General features: G+C 38.4%; 1 protein-coding gene across 1 annotated transcript in view; it reads right to left on the minus strand.

Moving 5' to 3' along the window:
- Positions 1-327: 327 nt before the first annotated feature.
- The window catches only part of atrnl1b (attractin like 1b), a 61,336-nt gene continuing 46,616 nt past the window's right edge, over positions 328-15,047 (minus strand). Inside the window, exons 27-29 of the mRNA XM_088439491.1 lie at positions 9,518-9,628; positions 2,241-2,355; positions 328-2,111 (exon numbers count right to left, since the gene is read on the minus strand). Of these exons, the coding sequence (XP_088295617.1) occupies positions 1,987-2,111; positions 2,241-2,355; positions 9,518-9,628 (351 nt within the window). The 3' untranslated portion in view covers positions 328-1,986. The remainder of the gene's footprint in view (positions 2,112-2,240; positions 2,356-9,517; positions 9,629-15,047) is intronic.

Consider the following 15,047-nt stretch of genomic DNA (forward strand, 5'->3'; position numbering starts at 1 on the left):
GTGGGCGAGTTTGAATTTAGGGGTGCTTGAGCACCTTCAAAAACAGCCTAGAAACAGCCATGGTCCAGACACATAAAACGGCCTCCAGTTAAAGTGCAAACTTGCTGCAATTTATCATCACTTTAAACTCTCTCTCTAGGGTTACCAATCATGCAGGACAAAGAAAGAGCGCCATGTTTCTTTCTCGTTTCTGACTATTAAGCAGAGTTCAAAAGAGGAGATTACTTACCCTTCATTGCTTCCTACTGAGCAGCGCCGGTGTTTGGCCATAACATTTAAAAAGGACGCAGCACATGAATAAGGAGAAGCAATCGGCCGACCTTCATGTCCACTGTAATTCACCTTGATTTAAACGGCAAACCTTTGTTAGCGCTACCAAGGTGGTCCCGTCTCTCGCTACTTTTAGTAGAATTACAAGCACGTCGCACACTTTTGGAGAGCGACGATCATGGGAACAACCTAAGGTATGAAATCTGGATTAAAAAAAAAAAATGTATACATACATGCTTGGCTCAAAACTGTTGGCGTTTACAAAGAAAATAGTATACACATTACCAGTGATGGACAAACGAAGCTTCATGAAGCACTTGTGATTTTTTTTCTGGCTCTTCTAGATGGTACTCCTTTCAAAGATTTAGGGGAAAAGTAATTCATTTCCACTGCGCTAGTGTGCATCTTTGTATCTAGATGCATAAAAAAAGTCGGTGTTTCATGAAGCTTCATTTTTCCAGCAATACATTTTCTTAAACGACTAAACATCTTGACGCAAAAATGGAAATTGCACACCCCCTTAAGTGTTGACATCCGTACCTGCTTATACTTTAATTTGACAGGGTTCTTAAAAAAAAAACATGCACTCTGCGATATAAGCGATGAAAAAACAACTTGACATTGTTCTTTCTTGTTTTTAATATTCCATCATGTCATTCATCCTTTAAACACATTGATATTTACTGACAGGCAGTCTCTCCCATCTCGTTTTTTTTTTTCTTTTTAGTTTCCAGCGAGACCCTGATTCCTGTGTAATGACACGGTCATTGGAGCACTGTACAAACACACACATAGTAAGGAACATGTTAGCTCACGTACGAGATGCAACGACAATGCCCGAGGGGTTTAAAAAACAAACATTGAATCAACAACCTACTATCAAAATTGATTTCAATGTGCTATTACACAGGAATCGTATTAAATATCAAAAAACATCAACGAAAACGCTCTTCTTCACAATCGTGTGGTAAATATAATAAGGGAATAAATGAAAAATATCTGGCCCATTTCTGTCTTAGAAAGCCGACAAACGACGGGAAAATATCAAGAGAGGGGAGTGACAAAGACTCACTTTTGTTCAAAAGCTAACACTGTACAAGCTTGGAAAATTCTGCCTGCCGTCTCAGTGTCCGGCAGTACAAAACGTAGCAGCGGTGGGACCAAGTCATAGAAAACAAAGTCAGGCAGAAGCGGAACGTCCTTGCTTCGAGTGCGCCGCGCCCCCCAAAAAAGCTGCGCAAAAGCAACCAAACGGAATACCGAGCCAAGATTTTCCAGTTTTGCCTTAAATGCTAAACGAGACGCTATCGGTGCGATGGCGGTGCGCGGATTTCCTTCAGGCGGCATTTAGCACCGTGAAACACTCGCGTACGTGCAAAAAAAACAAAACAAAAAGGAATACTAAACAATAGGCAGCATGTAACAGACATCGGCTAGCTTGAGCTTCAAATGAACTGCATAGCGATTAGCTTTGTTTTTTCATGCCGAGCGAAAAGGAACGTGGAGGCGTCCCGACACAAACCATCCGAGCGTTAAACGGAGATCCTCCCTTTCCAGTTTTGCGGGCCTGCGGATTCCCAAAGTCCTTCGTGGCAGGGAGAGTCAAGTACAGTTACGCTCGTGGGGGGGGGGGGAAACGGATTACCTCCGCGTTATGGGGACGGCATGGGGACGCCGTCCGCCGGGAACGTGGTTGGAGAGCGCTTGAGGCGGGGCTCAGACGCAGGTGCCCTGGTGCGTTGGCGCCAGGGCCTTTCGGTTCTTTAACGCCAGAGATTTCTCCTTAAAATCGGACGCTTTCTGCTGGGAAATGTCGATCAGTGCGCTGGCGACGATCAGGCCTGTCGGCGGGGCGGCACAAACCAAGCACGGGCGTTAAAACGTAAAAAGGGTCATTTCTACGTGAATTACTCCATATAATAGCAAGGCGTTGCAAATTCGTTCGATCCAAATGAAAAAATGTTTGATACCTGACTGGCCGGGCGGAGGCAGATTGGTGGGTCCCGACGGCAGCCGCATGAGGACTGTCAGCACGGCGGCTTTGCCTCCGGAACACGGCTCCATGGCCACGGGTTTTGGTGCGCCCTGGAGGAGGTAAATGAAAAATCATGGTGTCATTTCATATTTTGAAATGTCATTAACATCAATAAAAATCGGATAAAAGAGCAACATTTGTTAAAAAGTGATCAGTAGGAACGGCATCTGTGTCAAGCTGTCAGCATTAAAGTGTGCTGGGACAGTTACAGTACGTCTATCACGCCAGCCTATATGGAGCATTTGAGCGCTACTCGCTAGCGGCTGATTCGTGCAAGACCTCAGGTGTCAAAGTCAAAGTCAAAGTCAAGTTTATTGTCAATTTCTTCCCATGTACTGAACATACAAAGGAATTGAAATTGCGTTTCTCACTATCCTCTGCGTTTTAAATGTACAATAACAAAGTGCAGGTGCGCAAGACGAGACAAACCTAAAAGCTAGATACTTATCTATAGTAATGTAAAGTGCAGTATGTTTGATCTACTTTGCCTAGTGTTGCTAAACTAACAACTAAAACTAAAAAACTAAATACAAAAAAACAGGTATGGCAAGAGTACCCCAAGACAAGACATAAGTAGCAGCATATGACCTCAGGTGTCAAGCTGCGGTCCTTTGGGACTGAATCTCTAATGGCAATGTGCGTTTGTATAAAATTTAACAAAATAAAGGCATTTTGCAAAGTGTCTAATACATTTCAGTAATAAGCTGCTTTATTTGTTCTTAATTTGAGAATATCTACTGTTCCTGTCCCAGAATTAAAAAGCACTGAGTTACATCTGCGAATACATGCCGAAACACTGGAAAAATCTACTCAAATACAATTTAGCAATAAGCTGCTTCATATTTCAATTCATTTGCTCTTAATTTGAGAAGATATACTGTTCCTGTCCCAGAATTAAAAAGCACTGAGCTACATTTGCTGATACATGCCGAAACACTGGAAAAATCTACAGAAATACAATTTATCAATAAGATGCTTCATATTTCAATTCATTTGCTCTTAATTTGGGAAGACATATTGTTCCTGTCCAGGAATTAAAAAGCACTGAGCGACATTTGCTGATACATGCCGAAACACTGGAAAAATCTACTTAACTACAATTTAGCAATAAGTTGCCTTTCCATACCACTATTTGAGAACCACTGCACGATGTTCTCTTTAAAGGATTCACCGGTGTAAAAATGAATTGTGCACTTTACACGATGAAGGACAAAATGACCTCGCTCTCGACTGTGGGTTCAAATGAGTTCATTAGACAACACAATTGCCCCTTTTGGGGTCATTAACAGCCCAAAAAAAACAACAATGTTTTGTTCTCTCCCTATAATCAAATAAAATAAATAGGTGTGATACACTCGATGATAAATCAATGTTTTTTTTTAAGTTGACCTCACCTCAAATATGAATTGAAAAATTCATCTTCATAATGTTTGAATTTAAGTGTAAAAGAACTGCTGAATGAACCCCTCGGACAACGAGACCGCCAAATCTACGTCGGCGGAGACGAGCCGCCCTCCTCCCGGGACAAACGCTTTAATTAGACACACGACAATAACAACGACGACCACGAAGACGGCGAGAACGCTCGCGTGTCCCCTCCGCCTGACAGTCGGCGTGTCGAGAAAAGCAACACTTAGACTTGATAGCCACAAAAGTGGTCGTGTCTCAAGCGTGAAAAACATGTCATCCATACAATGAAAGTCAGGAGGGTTTTTGCGGCGTGTTTGGGAGAAATTGGGGAATAATAACACGTCTGACCACAATTGACTTCTTTGTGTCTGCCAGCCTCCAAATTGTGATGATAGAGGACTCGAGAGGCGGACTCTCCGAAAACAAGGATGTGTGCTGAGGGACTGATTAGTTTCTGTTTATATACAACGTTTATTCATTTGGGTGTACCGAAGGAGACTTTTAATTTGAGTTACTCTGTGTTTTTGAAAGACGTTATTAGCTTACTAAAGTGTTTTTAGCTGTCAAATCACTGTTTCATCCTTTCAATGTTCAAAATACAAAATACAAATGCAGTACAGACATATATAATGTAGATTTATGGGTTTTAAACATGTATCCTCATAAAACTTTGGAAACATCCTCTAATAGTGTTTATCTATTATTTTAAACCTTCCTGAATTTCAATTTATACCCGTCATTGACGTTAGAAGTCAATATTGATAATTATTTTGTTTAAATCAAGTTAATTTGCCCAGACAAGAGATCTGCACATCTTGTTATTTTCTCATTCGTCTTTATGCGGAATAGGGATGGACGAATACGGATACCAAGTCCAGTGGACTCCCGCGAAACGAAGCTGATGATAACATTATTTTTCCCGATGCGGCCGTATGAAACTTTTCAGGAACTGATTCATATTTTCCAGACTAGATGTTACTTGTTATATTCATCAAAATCTTAATAGCTTTGCACATCTTAATATCTTCTTAGCGTTACGATGTGAATTAAGGATGAGCGATTACTGATACCAAGTCTTGATATCAAGCCTAAATTAGTATCAGCTAAATTCTTTGCGCAGTTTGACAATCAAGAACCAAGATTGACAAATTAGAACAATAGAAAATGTTCTTCTTTCATTCTTGGGTATTGAAAGCATTAGTGGTATCTGTATTTGGTATCGGGGACTACAAAAATTTTTGGATACTTGCATTGGTATCGGTCTAGAAAAAAGTCCTTCATGCGCATGATGTTTTATTAGCTGGAATGATGGTGTTTCCAAACTTTTGACCGGAAAAGTATTTTGGACATCATCTTCCAAGGCGCGACCCGATGAGAATTAGCGAAAGTGGTGAATTTTCAGGAATGTATACATATGTGAATTTCCCTACAGGGATGAATAAAGTATCTATCTATCTATCTATCTATCTATCTATCTATCTATCTATCTATCTATCTATCTATCTATCTATCTATCTATCTATCTATATGAGCCTGACTAGTTGCAATTAGAGATGTGCATGATAATCAATTAATGGATCGACCAGTAATTAGGACTCTGTTGATCCCCTTTCGACGAGCTAGCTTAATTGCATCACATTTTTCATAAAGTTTGTTTGGCCCTTGGAGGACTAAACGGCCGATAGCAACATGGCTCCACATCCTCGTTATGAACAATATTCATAAATACACTGTGATGAATAAGTCAAAATGGATGTAAACACAAGGGAGCCACAATTAAATTCCGCTGTTTATGCAAGATAGAAAATATGTTTCCGTCACGGAATATGAGTATTGATGTGCAATTCACGCGAGCCAATTTAGGTCACGTGACGAGAGGAAAACATTAGCGTGCATCTGCTCGGGCGCAGCGGTGACGGATGGGGGGGTGGGGGGGGGGTGGGGGGGTTAACGTGCGCCGTCTTGCACTGGCATCCAAGGGCAATCAGCTTGTCAGTCGGCTTCACGAAAAACTCAGGTGATTGCCGCTAATGAGTAGCTACATTCCGGCAGAAAGAAAAAAAAAATGGGCCTAAATTGTCTCGTGCTAATCTAACGATAAATCAGAATCCACCGCATTACGTTGCTTACATGGATCGCTTGATGAGACGACATTACGACTGTTCCAAACAAAACTCTAAACGTTGGCATGGATTACAAAAGCGTAGAAATGTAGCTCGCCATTTCTTAGCTTGGTGGTACAAATAGTAGCAATCAAGAAACAAACATTGATTTCAGGGTAAAAAAAAAAAAAGTTCTAAATTGTACCCTACGTGGCAATAAGCATTCAACTAAAAACGGGCGGTCAGTAAAATGTGTTGTCGGTGTCCCCTTTGACATCAACAAGTATTTTCGAATAGTTAAGTGACGCCAGATGTTGAGCAATTAGGCTTATTAAAAAAAAAAAAAAGGGAGCTTTATGTTTATACGGTTCACCTTCAGCTGCTGCCAAACAATGCTATAAAATAACAGAATTACCCCTTTCAATTGACTCAGCAGGGTTTGAAATTAGTTGATATTATGTATATGCATACCATTAAGAAAATAATAATAATGCGGCAGATTTGACTAAAAGTATGCTTTGAATGTTACAATAGCCTGTGATGAGACTTGGAGCTCTGTCGTTGCCATGGCAACGACATCCACCTGACATTTAACCGATTCGTTTCTGTCCACTGTAGTGGACATTTGATTTTAGTCTTTATCTTTTGAAATACTGGAGCTTCCCAATTAAGTCCAAGTGAGCTCTGTAGAGGACATGCTAGCCTTTGCAATGATGTCTTATATATTGGGATGCAATTTACGTTTCAAACGAAGCTTCATGAAGCACTTGTCATATTTTTTTGACTCCTCTAGATGGCATTTGGTTCAAAGAGTGAATACATTTCCCTTATATTAGTGGACATTTTTAATCTAAGAGCACCATCTAGAGGAGTAAAAAAAAAAAATATCCAAGGCGCTTCATGAAGCTAATGTTTGCCATTTATACAAAACAGTGGACACAAATGACCCCAAACTTTTGAAACGCTGTGCTTAATTATGTGGAGCTAGTCTCGGGATCATATCCTCTCAAAACTGAGTCCATGTGTCCACAGTGGTGGACAATTGTTTTTGGCTTTTTTTTTTTTTGTAGAAAACATCCTGGCCTTTCCAATGATGTCTTGATGTCACACACAAATGACTAGTTTGGGTCTAAGGAGGATTTAGTAAGTTAAGACTCAGCCAGCGGTCCCTCAAAATATCCCAAATTTCTCTTAGGATTATGGCCAGGTGTCAATCATACCATGTTTTTGTGGTTTAAAAAAAAACAAACTCAAAATCGGAGCTGGGAAGAGTTTTCCTCTGGAGCACATTGGGAGATGTTTAAAGGGCAAACCCATGAAGTGGAAATAAAAGCATTTTAAGTTGTTTTTTTTTTAAAGAAAATGGATGGTGTGCCCTACAATTCCGTGTGTCTTGTCCTTGTGGGAGTCCAAAAATCTGTAAATGTTTTGCTAAGCTCCCCGCTTGACCGACTTTCGGACCATTTCTCGTTGACGCAGGGACAGAATACGAACAGTATAAACGCTGGCAGCGATTAACCAGTCAGAGAACATTACGCATGATGTAATTTACATATTCTAGGAGCGCTTAACGAATCAAAGAACATTAAGTACACTTCCTTTGACTGTTTGAATTTGCCCCGTTTAGTATGATATGAGTTAAGTACGAAAACAGGCCCCATCATCGCAACCGTGCTTTATAATACGTACGGTGCGGAAAATGAGGTAAGCGCTTTTTTTCCCGCTTCCTCACCAGAAAACGCAATTGCGAAAATATTTTGTGAAAACAAGTGAAAACTAACTTGTGTGTCTGGTTAGAGGGACTAGGGAAGTTTGAGGTTTTGCCCATACTGTGTGATTTTGTTTTCTAACATACAATCGCGAAGCTCCAGAAACAAAGCTGTTGATAGTTGTCCTTAAGTTGTGTTGGCAAATTCCCTGAAAACACGGCACAAACATCTAAGCGAAAGACAGTCAGCCGACGATTGGTTCACACCGCATCTTGTGCGGGTCAACAAACAGAGGATTTTTTTCTTTTTTTCCGGCGGTTATCATTTCCACAACAGCTTGGGACAATGTTTACCGCAATTGTCTCCAGTGGGTGCAAACCTTTTTTCTTAATGCGCTCTGACAAACAAACAGCTTTGCCAGGAGTCCAAAAAGGGACGGACACAAAGTCGCGTGCCTAATTTGGCCATAATTAATTTCACACTCCCAAATAACTTACGTTGAGTTGTTTTTTTTCCGGAAGGGTTGGGGATTGGGACGGCAGCCACGAATGGCGCTGGGAGAGCCGCGAAGCATTGTTGTTCTCCTGCGCCGTTCTTTGCGCTGCCCTTCAAAGACGGCGTAATGGGCGGCGAGCAGCGCTCAGCAATACACTAATGGCTAATGTAGTGCCTCCTCGCTGGTTGCCACAGTGATTTTATTTCTCTCGGCGGCAGGTGACACAGAGGCGGGCGGCCTTGGCTGAGGAAACACTGTTGCTCCTCTGATGTCAATTTGAGCATGGAGCTCCTTTTTATTGCTTCCAGCTACGCTTTTATCCCCGGTGACATTGAGCCCGCCGCTGTACTTCCTTCAGCATTTCTTTTCTGTTTTCGATTATGTGCCCGATATATTTAAATGATTGCTAGCAAGGTCGGGTGTTTTTTTTTTTTATTTTAATTTACAAAAGAAGTTCAAATATGACCTTCATTGCACTCTTTTTTTTCTCCTGAAAGTACAGACACTGTCTCCATTTTTTTTTAAGTTATTAAAAAACAATGTCATGATGACATCATCATATCGGTAAAGTATTTGCACAGGATAAATCATACAAATCGGTGAAAGCAGAGGAAGGACACCCAAGGATCAGGTCGATGGGTCATAGAACATATGGTATGATAGATTATATATATATATATATAAATAATTTATTTATTTATTTTTTAAATCTTAATTTTAGGTAGTAAAATTAGTCAAATAAATATTAATAATTTCTTAAATAATTAATCAAACATATTCCATATATCTTGTGCTGTATTTACAAATATAACAAATACATTAAAATAAAAAAAATAAATAAAATATTTATTTCTGGAACTGATTTTTATTCTATTATTGTTATTTTTTATTGACTGGTCAATTTATCATTAAATATTTAACATAAATAAATAAAAGTGGAACCCCTGCTATTCACAGGTGGACTGTGAATCAAAAAAAAAAAAAAAAGTGACCAAAAGGATAGTAAAAATTGACCCATTATTTGATCAAATGAACTATAATAGTAACAATAATTAAATTAAATTAAACTTTAAACATCAATTATTTAATTTTTTAAATAAATTAAATATATACAATTCCAAAGACAATTTTGAGAGTCTTCGTCAATTACAGGTACTTTATTCATTTATTTCTTTATTGTGGAAATTTATTTTGAGACACTCCTTTACCCTAATATTTGAAAGAACAAAAAAACTGTAAATTAGTACTTGATATTGAATGCCTGGACTTTGCAAAGACGTAAAAATACATCTCTGGTATCGAATGTAAAGCAATTAATGCAAACACAAATCTTGATAATCTGAATGCCGGGTGAGGCAATTTTAAATTCTTGGTGAAGCAAATTCAAACAGGGCTCTTGGTAAACAATAAACAACCCCCCCACCCCACCCCCACCCCCCCACCCCCCGATCTGCAAGCTTGTGAAAAATGTCACATATTAAAATGCAAGACTTACGTCGGCCATCGCTTGCAGCAGCTCACTTTGTTCTCCTCCTCGGGCATCCAGCACAACGGCAGCGGACGCAAAAGGACGACTGGCCATTTGTTGACGCTCCCTCATCAGTTGCTGATAAGTAAAGCACAGCAAAACAATGAATACAACCAATCACCAAAAATAATGCTAGAAGCTTGATTTAGCAATTTTATTTTTCACAGGGAGCTAACGATGATACATAAGGAAAAAAAACAACAATTGTTTTACAAGGCTAACATATGTGTATTAGGTATATTTTTTGAATTATCTTTGCGAGATGTGACAAAAATCATTGAACTAGAGCACCTGAAATCAAAATACAGGGAATACAAGAGAAGTATAAAATGAGGAAGTGGGGCTTTTACGATGGTCCTCAACCCTGTGGCATGAAGCAAAAAAAAAAAAAAAAAATTAAATTGGGGATATTGATAGGGAAACACTGAAACAACATCCATGCGGTAATAACCTGGAGGTTATTTCTGTGTACCCACTCGTGACACACAAAATATGCCATCAACTTTGAAGCCATTTCAAGTGAGAAGGTGAATAAAAATATTTGTAATCGCACAAAAACGTGAAGTTTTGTGCAGAAAATAGCTTTTCTTTTCCCCATTACCAATCAATACTGTAATACACAAGCACACTTTTCACATCCACAACGCTGTGGTTGATCAATAGTAAAACAGGCCAGCGTATTAGCAACGAGGACAGCGCTGATTGATTATTGGATTTGTGATGAGCTTAAGTTTGCCGTGTTGAGGACCAAATGACAATTAGTTGCCATAACCAGATGTTCCATCAGCTCAATAAAGATCTTGTACAAATGAGTGGAAATCCAATCCAATGTGTTGAAAAAACATCTGTATCGAAATAGAAAACATAAAAAGAAAAATTGTATCTTGTTTGAATAATTATTATTTAGCATGATATCATTCATCATCATTAAAAACAAAACAAACAAAGATATGCTTAATGGAATCACATGATGCCACAAAAATGTAAGATAAAGCAATCAGCTGAAAAAAATACTGGCATGGCTATTTATTTTTGTTCTCAAACAAATGTTATGGCATTCAGTTCAATTCCATAAGTCATTGTTTTCCAATCTATGAAGATCTTAATTTGGAGTGTATTCAAAAAAGATACATATACAATAATTTTAAATATTAATGTAAAATTTACAAAGCATGTGTAGAGTGGTTCTATGCTTTAAAACACAATAAATAAAATTATAAAAGCATATATATATATATATATATATATATATATATATATATATGAGAAAAAAAATATGTGAAGAAAATATACCTCAAATGAAAACACTGTAAATATGAAATTTGGGCATTTTTCCTGCACTGTTCATTTTATTTATTTTATGTATTTTTATTTTATTATTTAGTATTTTATTTTATTTATTTTGTTATGTATTTATTCTTATGTGTCTATCCAAACAAAATACATATTTTACGAACAAACGGAAGAAAGCTCACAGAAAATCTCCATTCATTTCATGCATTTTCAGGAAAAGTATTACATTGGGATTTATGGGGGAAGTTGTTTTACTTAATTCATCTTTATTTATTTATTTATATATTATAATATTACATTTTTTAACAAAATATTTACTGTTGATTATTGCTATTTGTGGGGAACGGGGAAAAGGTCGGCACGCATAACAAAACTAGACATATAACTGACATTGTTTTTACGTTATATAACGTGATTTTATCGGTCCGACCCACTTGAGAATAATTTTCCTCCATGCGGCTAAAATGAGTTTTGACTACCCCTGTTGAGAATGAAGAATGTAGGTGGGAATATATGAAAAAACAAAATGGTTCGAATGTGGGATTTTGTCTACAATACACTACAATACAGCTGTTATTCATAAAATGTTACGTTATTCTGTACTGAGCATCAATCTGGCTGTAGTTTATCCATGAGACATACAAATAAAAATAAATCATTGTTTTGGAGAGCGCCATCTATGTAAAGAGTTGATAAAAAAGTGAGATGAGCGAAACAAGGACATCTGCCTCAGGAAATTGAGATTGATTAGACTCAACTTTAAGCCAGCAGACTGTTGCACATCTCTGCAATGAAACATCTTATAGAGACATGGCATCTATAAATATAAGCTGCCGGGCCCAGCCGAAGGTCAACAATGAGGAAATTTGCCCTTCTCTGAGAGATAAAGCCAGACATAGGTGCCTGCAAGGGCTATTGTAGCAATGTGGGGTTTTTTTTCTTCTTGTTGTTGTAGTAATTTCCAACAGCAAAGCTTCAAATCCTACAACATCCATCCTAAATGTCAGATAGCCGCAACGTTATTTATCACGCCGCAGGGTTAATTTAAAGCGACAAAGCGCCGGGGGGAGGGGGAAACAAAGTCAGCCAAGCGCCAGTGTCCGGCACGGCCGTAAAGCGGCGGGGGATACAATCATCACAATAACGCGAAAGATTCCGCGAATGAATAACTTAAGTGAACGACAAAAGGCCAAAGTGATGTCGGTAAAACCAATTAACAAGCGATTTTGTCAAAAACACAAGCTGGAGCTTTTCACCGTTGTGATAAGCTTGCGCACGAGCCGCATTAATATGCGCCTTGATTAATTTGGCAAGTGAGCGAAAGAATTATCTGTGCGGTGAATACAGCCCTTGCCGCTATATAAAGTGTCATCCCGCCTCTGAGCCTTTTCAGCACCTTAGCAGGTCACTTTGCTTTTTTGTTTTTTTTACTTTTTTTTCCCGCTTGCGTCACGGTGAGATCCCACCGGCGCTGCCTTACACACAAAAGCATCGTGCGTCAATTTGGTCTGAAATTGCCAATTGAAATTCTGACTGACGCAGACTTTTGCAAAGATGCGAGACGATCGCGTCGGATAAAAACGTCGTCGGCGTTCCGCGTCGATAAGACCGACGCCAGACAATTCCCGTTATTACCTGCTTTGAGGTAAGAACCGAAAGGTGAAATCCTTATCGAGAAACTTTAGAGGGAATGACTGGAGTTCAAACTCAAATCCTTCAAGCTCACGAGTCTTTTTTCCAACTTGGGGAATTAGCAATGTTTCTTCGGTAAGGCGATTTCCAGGAGAAGGATAATCTTATTAAAACAAGGGAGGGAGCCGTTTTACCAGTAAGGAGAGAATAAACTGGTCAAAAAGTCGAGTCAGCACAAGTATAAAAGCTCATTATCCCATTGAACAGGCTTCATTAAAATCAAGTGCGTTCAAAGGAAGAATTTACATAATTGATACTTACGCGTATACTTGTCGGCACTTTTGATTTTCGACCTGCATCCTTGCAAAAAATATTCATGCAGACTTGGATATTAACTCATTCGATCCCAATGATGTCATTTTGTTCAGAGTTCGTACATTCAATCCTGCGCTTATTTACAGCACAGCATTATTTCCGTAAATTGGCGACAAAACGGGCATCTATCAGTGACAGACCGACAGACACACCAATACACAAACATTGCTATGCTATGCTATATTATTTACCTAATTGTCTAATTTGCAGGGATAGTCCACTAATTTAGCCATTTTTAGCTGCAAAATGTTCAAATGTTGTCTATAATTAAATAGATGATCAGTACCAGCCATTTTCACTCCTTTAGCCTAACACTAAAGTATTCAAAAAAAGTACCGTAGTTTCCGTACTATAAGGCGCACCTAAAAGCCTTCATTTTTTTAAAAAGCTGATGGTGCGCCTTATAATCAGGTGCGTCTGATATATGGATCAATATTGAGATTGGGATTGGTAGATGGGGAATGAAGTGATAAAGTAAGCTTTACCTGTTTCTTTTGTGTGTTTACAGTTGAACGAGGTTGCTCATATTGACGTTGAGTTATTATGCTATTGAGAGTTTAGAGTTATTATTTGAGTTATTATTGTTATTACTTGGAGTATTACTATATTGTGATTGAAAACGTTTTAAAATATGTCATTAATTGAGGGTGCGTTTTATAATCCGGTGCACCTTATATATGGAAAAAGTTTTAAAATACGTCTTTAATTGAGAGTGCACCTTATAATCCGGTGCGCCTTATAGTGTGGAAAATACGATATTTGTGTGAAACTTTTAAAAGCCGTAAAAAAAAAAATAAATAAATAAAATAAAATCACAGATTTGAGATTGAATGAATTTGGTAACATTGACATCATGTGCTGAGGAGTCAGGTAACGACCAATCATGAATCAGCTTGTGAACACCACATAACCAAAGAGGTGAGCCATGATTGGTCGTTAATCGGCTGATGTGATTTTTAGTCAACAGCAAGGAGAGAATGTGATTTTAAAGGTACTAATTATACATGAAAAATAATTTACTTATCAAAATAGAGAAAATATTAACTTTTTAGGCTTAAAATGGCAAACTAAGAGGACTATCCCTTTAAGAAAATTACACCCGAATTAGGAATGGCATTTTTTTTTGCTATGGATGTTAAGTTTATGTTAAAACTGATTTTAATTCAGTATTCATTATTTTTGCCTGAATATTTTCCACAGGAGTTTATAAAAAATCAAACCTTTGAATACATGTTTGTTGGGTTTATTTATTCAATTAAAATTTAATTAAAAACTTAGTCATCTTAAACAGTGGTCATCGAAGTGGGGTCCGAGAAATAATTTGGCTTACAAATACTAAAAATATACGTTTGTGTTGATTTCATTTTATTTTATATTAAATTGTGAAAGCATTCACGACTCGTCAATAAAGAAATCAATTCAACCAGTTTCATATATTTTTAAAAATGTAACAATTTAGAAATTTGTCAACGACTGCTTGCTAACTAAGCGACTTATAACTCATCACAAAATATATCAAATTTTGAAAGTAACGTATCGAAGTGACCACTAGTCTCTGTTTCTAGAATAATTGAAGAAAATTTCATTTGATTCTCCGGCCATATTGCCCAGTCCTACAATGAATAAACACTGTATGTTCTTAGCCTTTTGCTTTGATTAGCCTGTCCCATTCATCCGCTCAAGGAAAAAAAAAAAAAAACGTCCCTTGAGCACCACCATTTCCCCACTCCTGAGTCGGACACAGGAAAGACAAGATGAGCGCTGAATCGCTGCAGTGGGAAGTGCAAACGTGTTGCGTAAAACATCTCCCAACGTATGCTGTCGTCCCGTGAAGCGAAATGTCAGCGCCGGTGGCGCCGAGGTCAACGCTTACATCCTGCGGCGTGGCATTTACAGCTGTTGTGTCTTCCTTACCTTCGTCCCTGCTCGTGATCCAAGACCGACCACATGACCTCAATGCAAATCAGATATTTATGCGAGATAGCCCTTCTACTTGCGTGTAAGAAAATCTGGCCTTCCACATCGGGTTTCCGCATCAATACCGACAAAACCTTACGATTAGCTGTATGGTAATCTTCTCATTGTTGATTTTGATGTGGGAGCTGAAGGGCGCTGACAAACTTGATATCATAAACACCAAACAGAGGTCCAAAAAAAACAAAAAAAGTCAGCAGCATATTAATGAAGGGAGACCATC

The sequence above is a fragment of the Hippichthys cyanospilos genome, chromosome 17, assembly GCF_059441005.1.
Source record: "Hippichthys cyanospilos isolate Australia breed blue-spotted pipefish chromosome 17, RoL_Hcya_1.0, whole genome shotgun sequence".
NCBI lineage: Eukaryota > Metazoa > Chordata > Actinopteri > Syngnathiformes > Syngnathidae > Hippichthys > Hippichthys cyanospilos.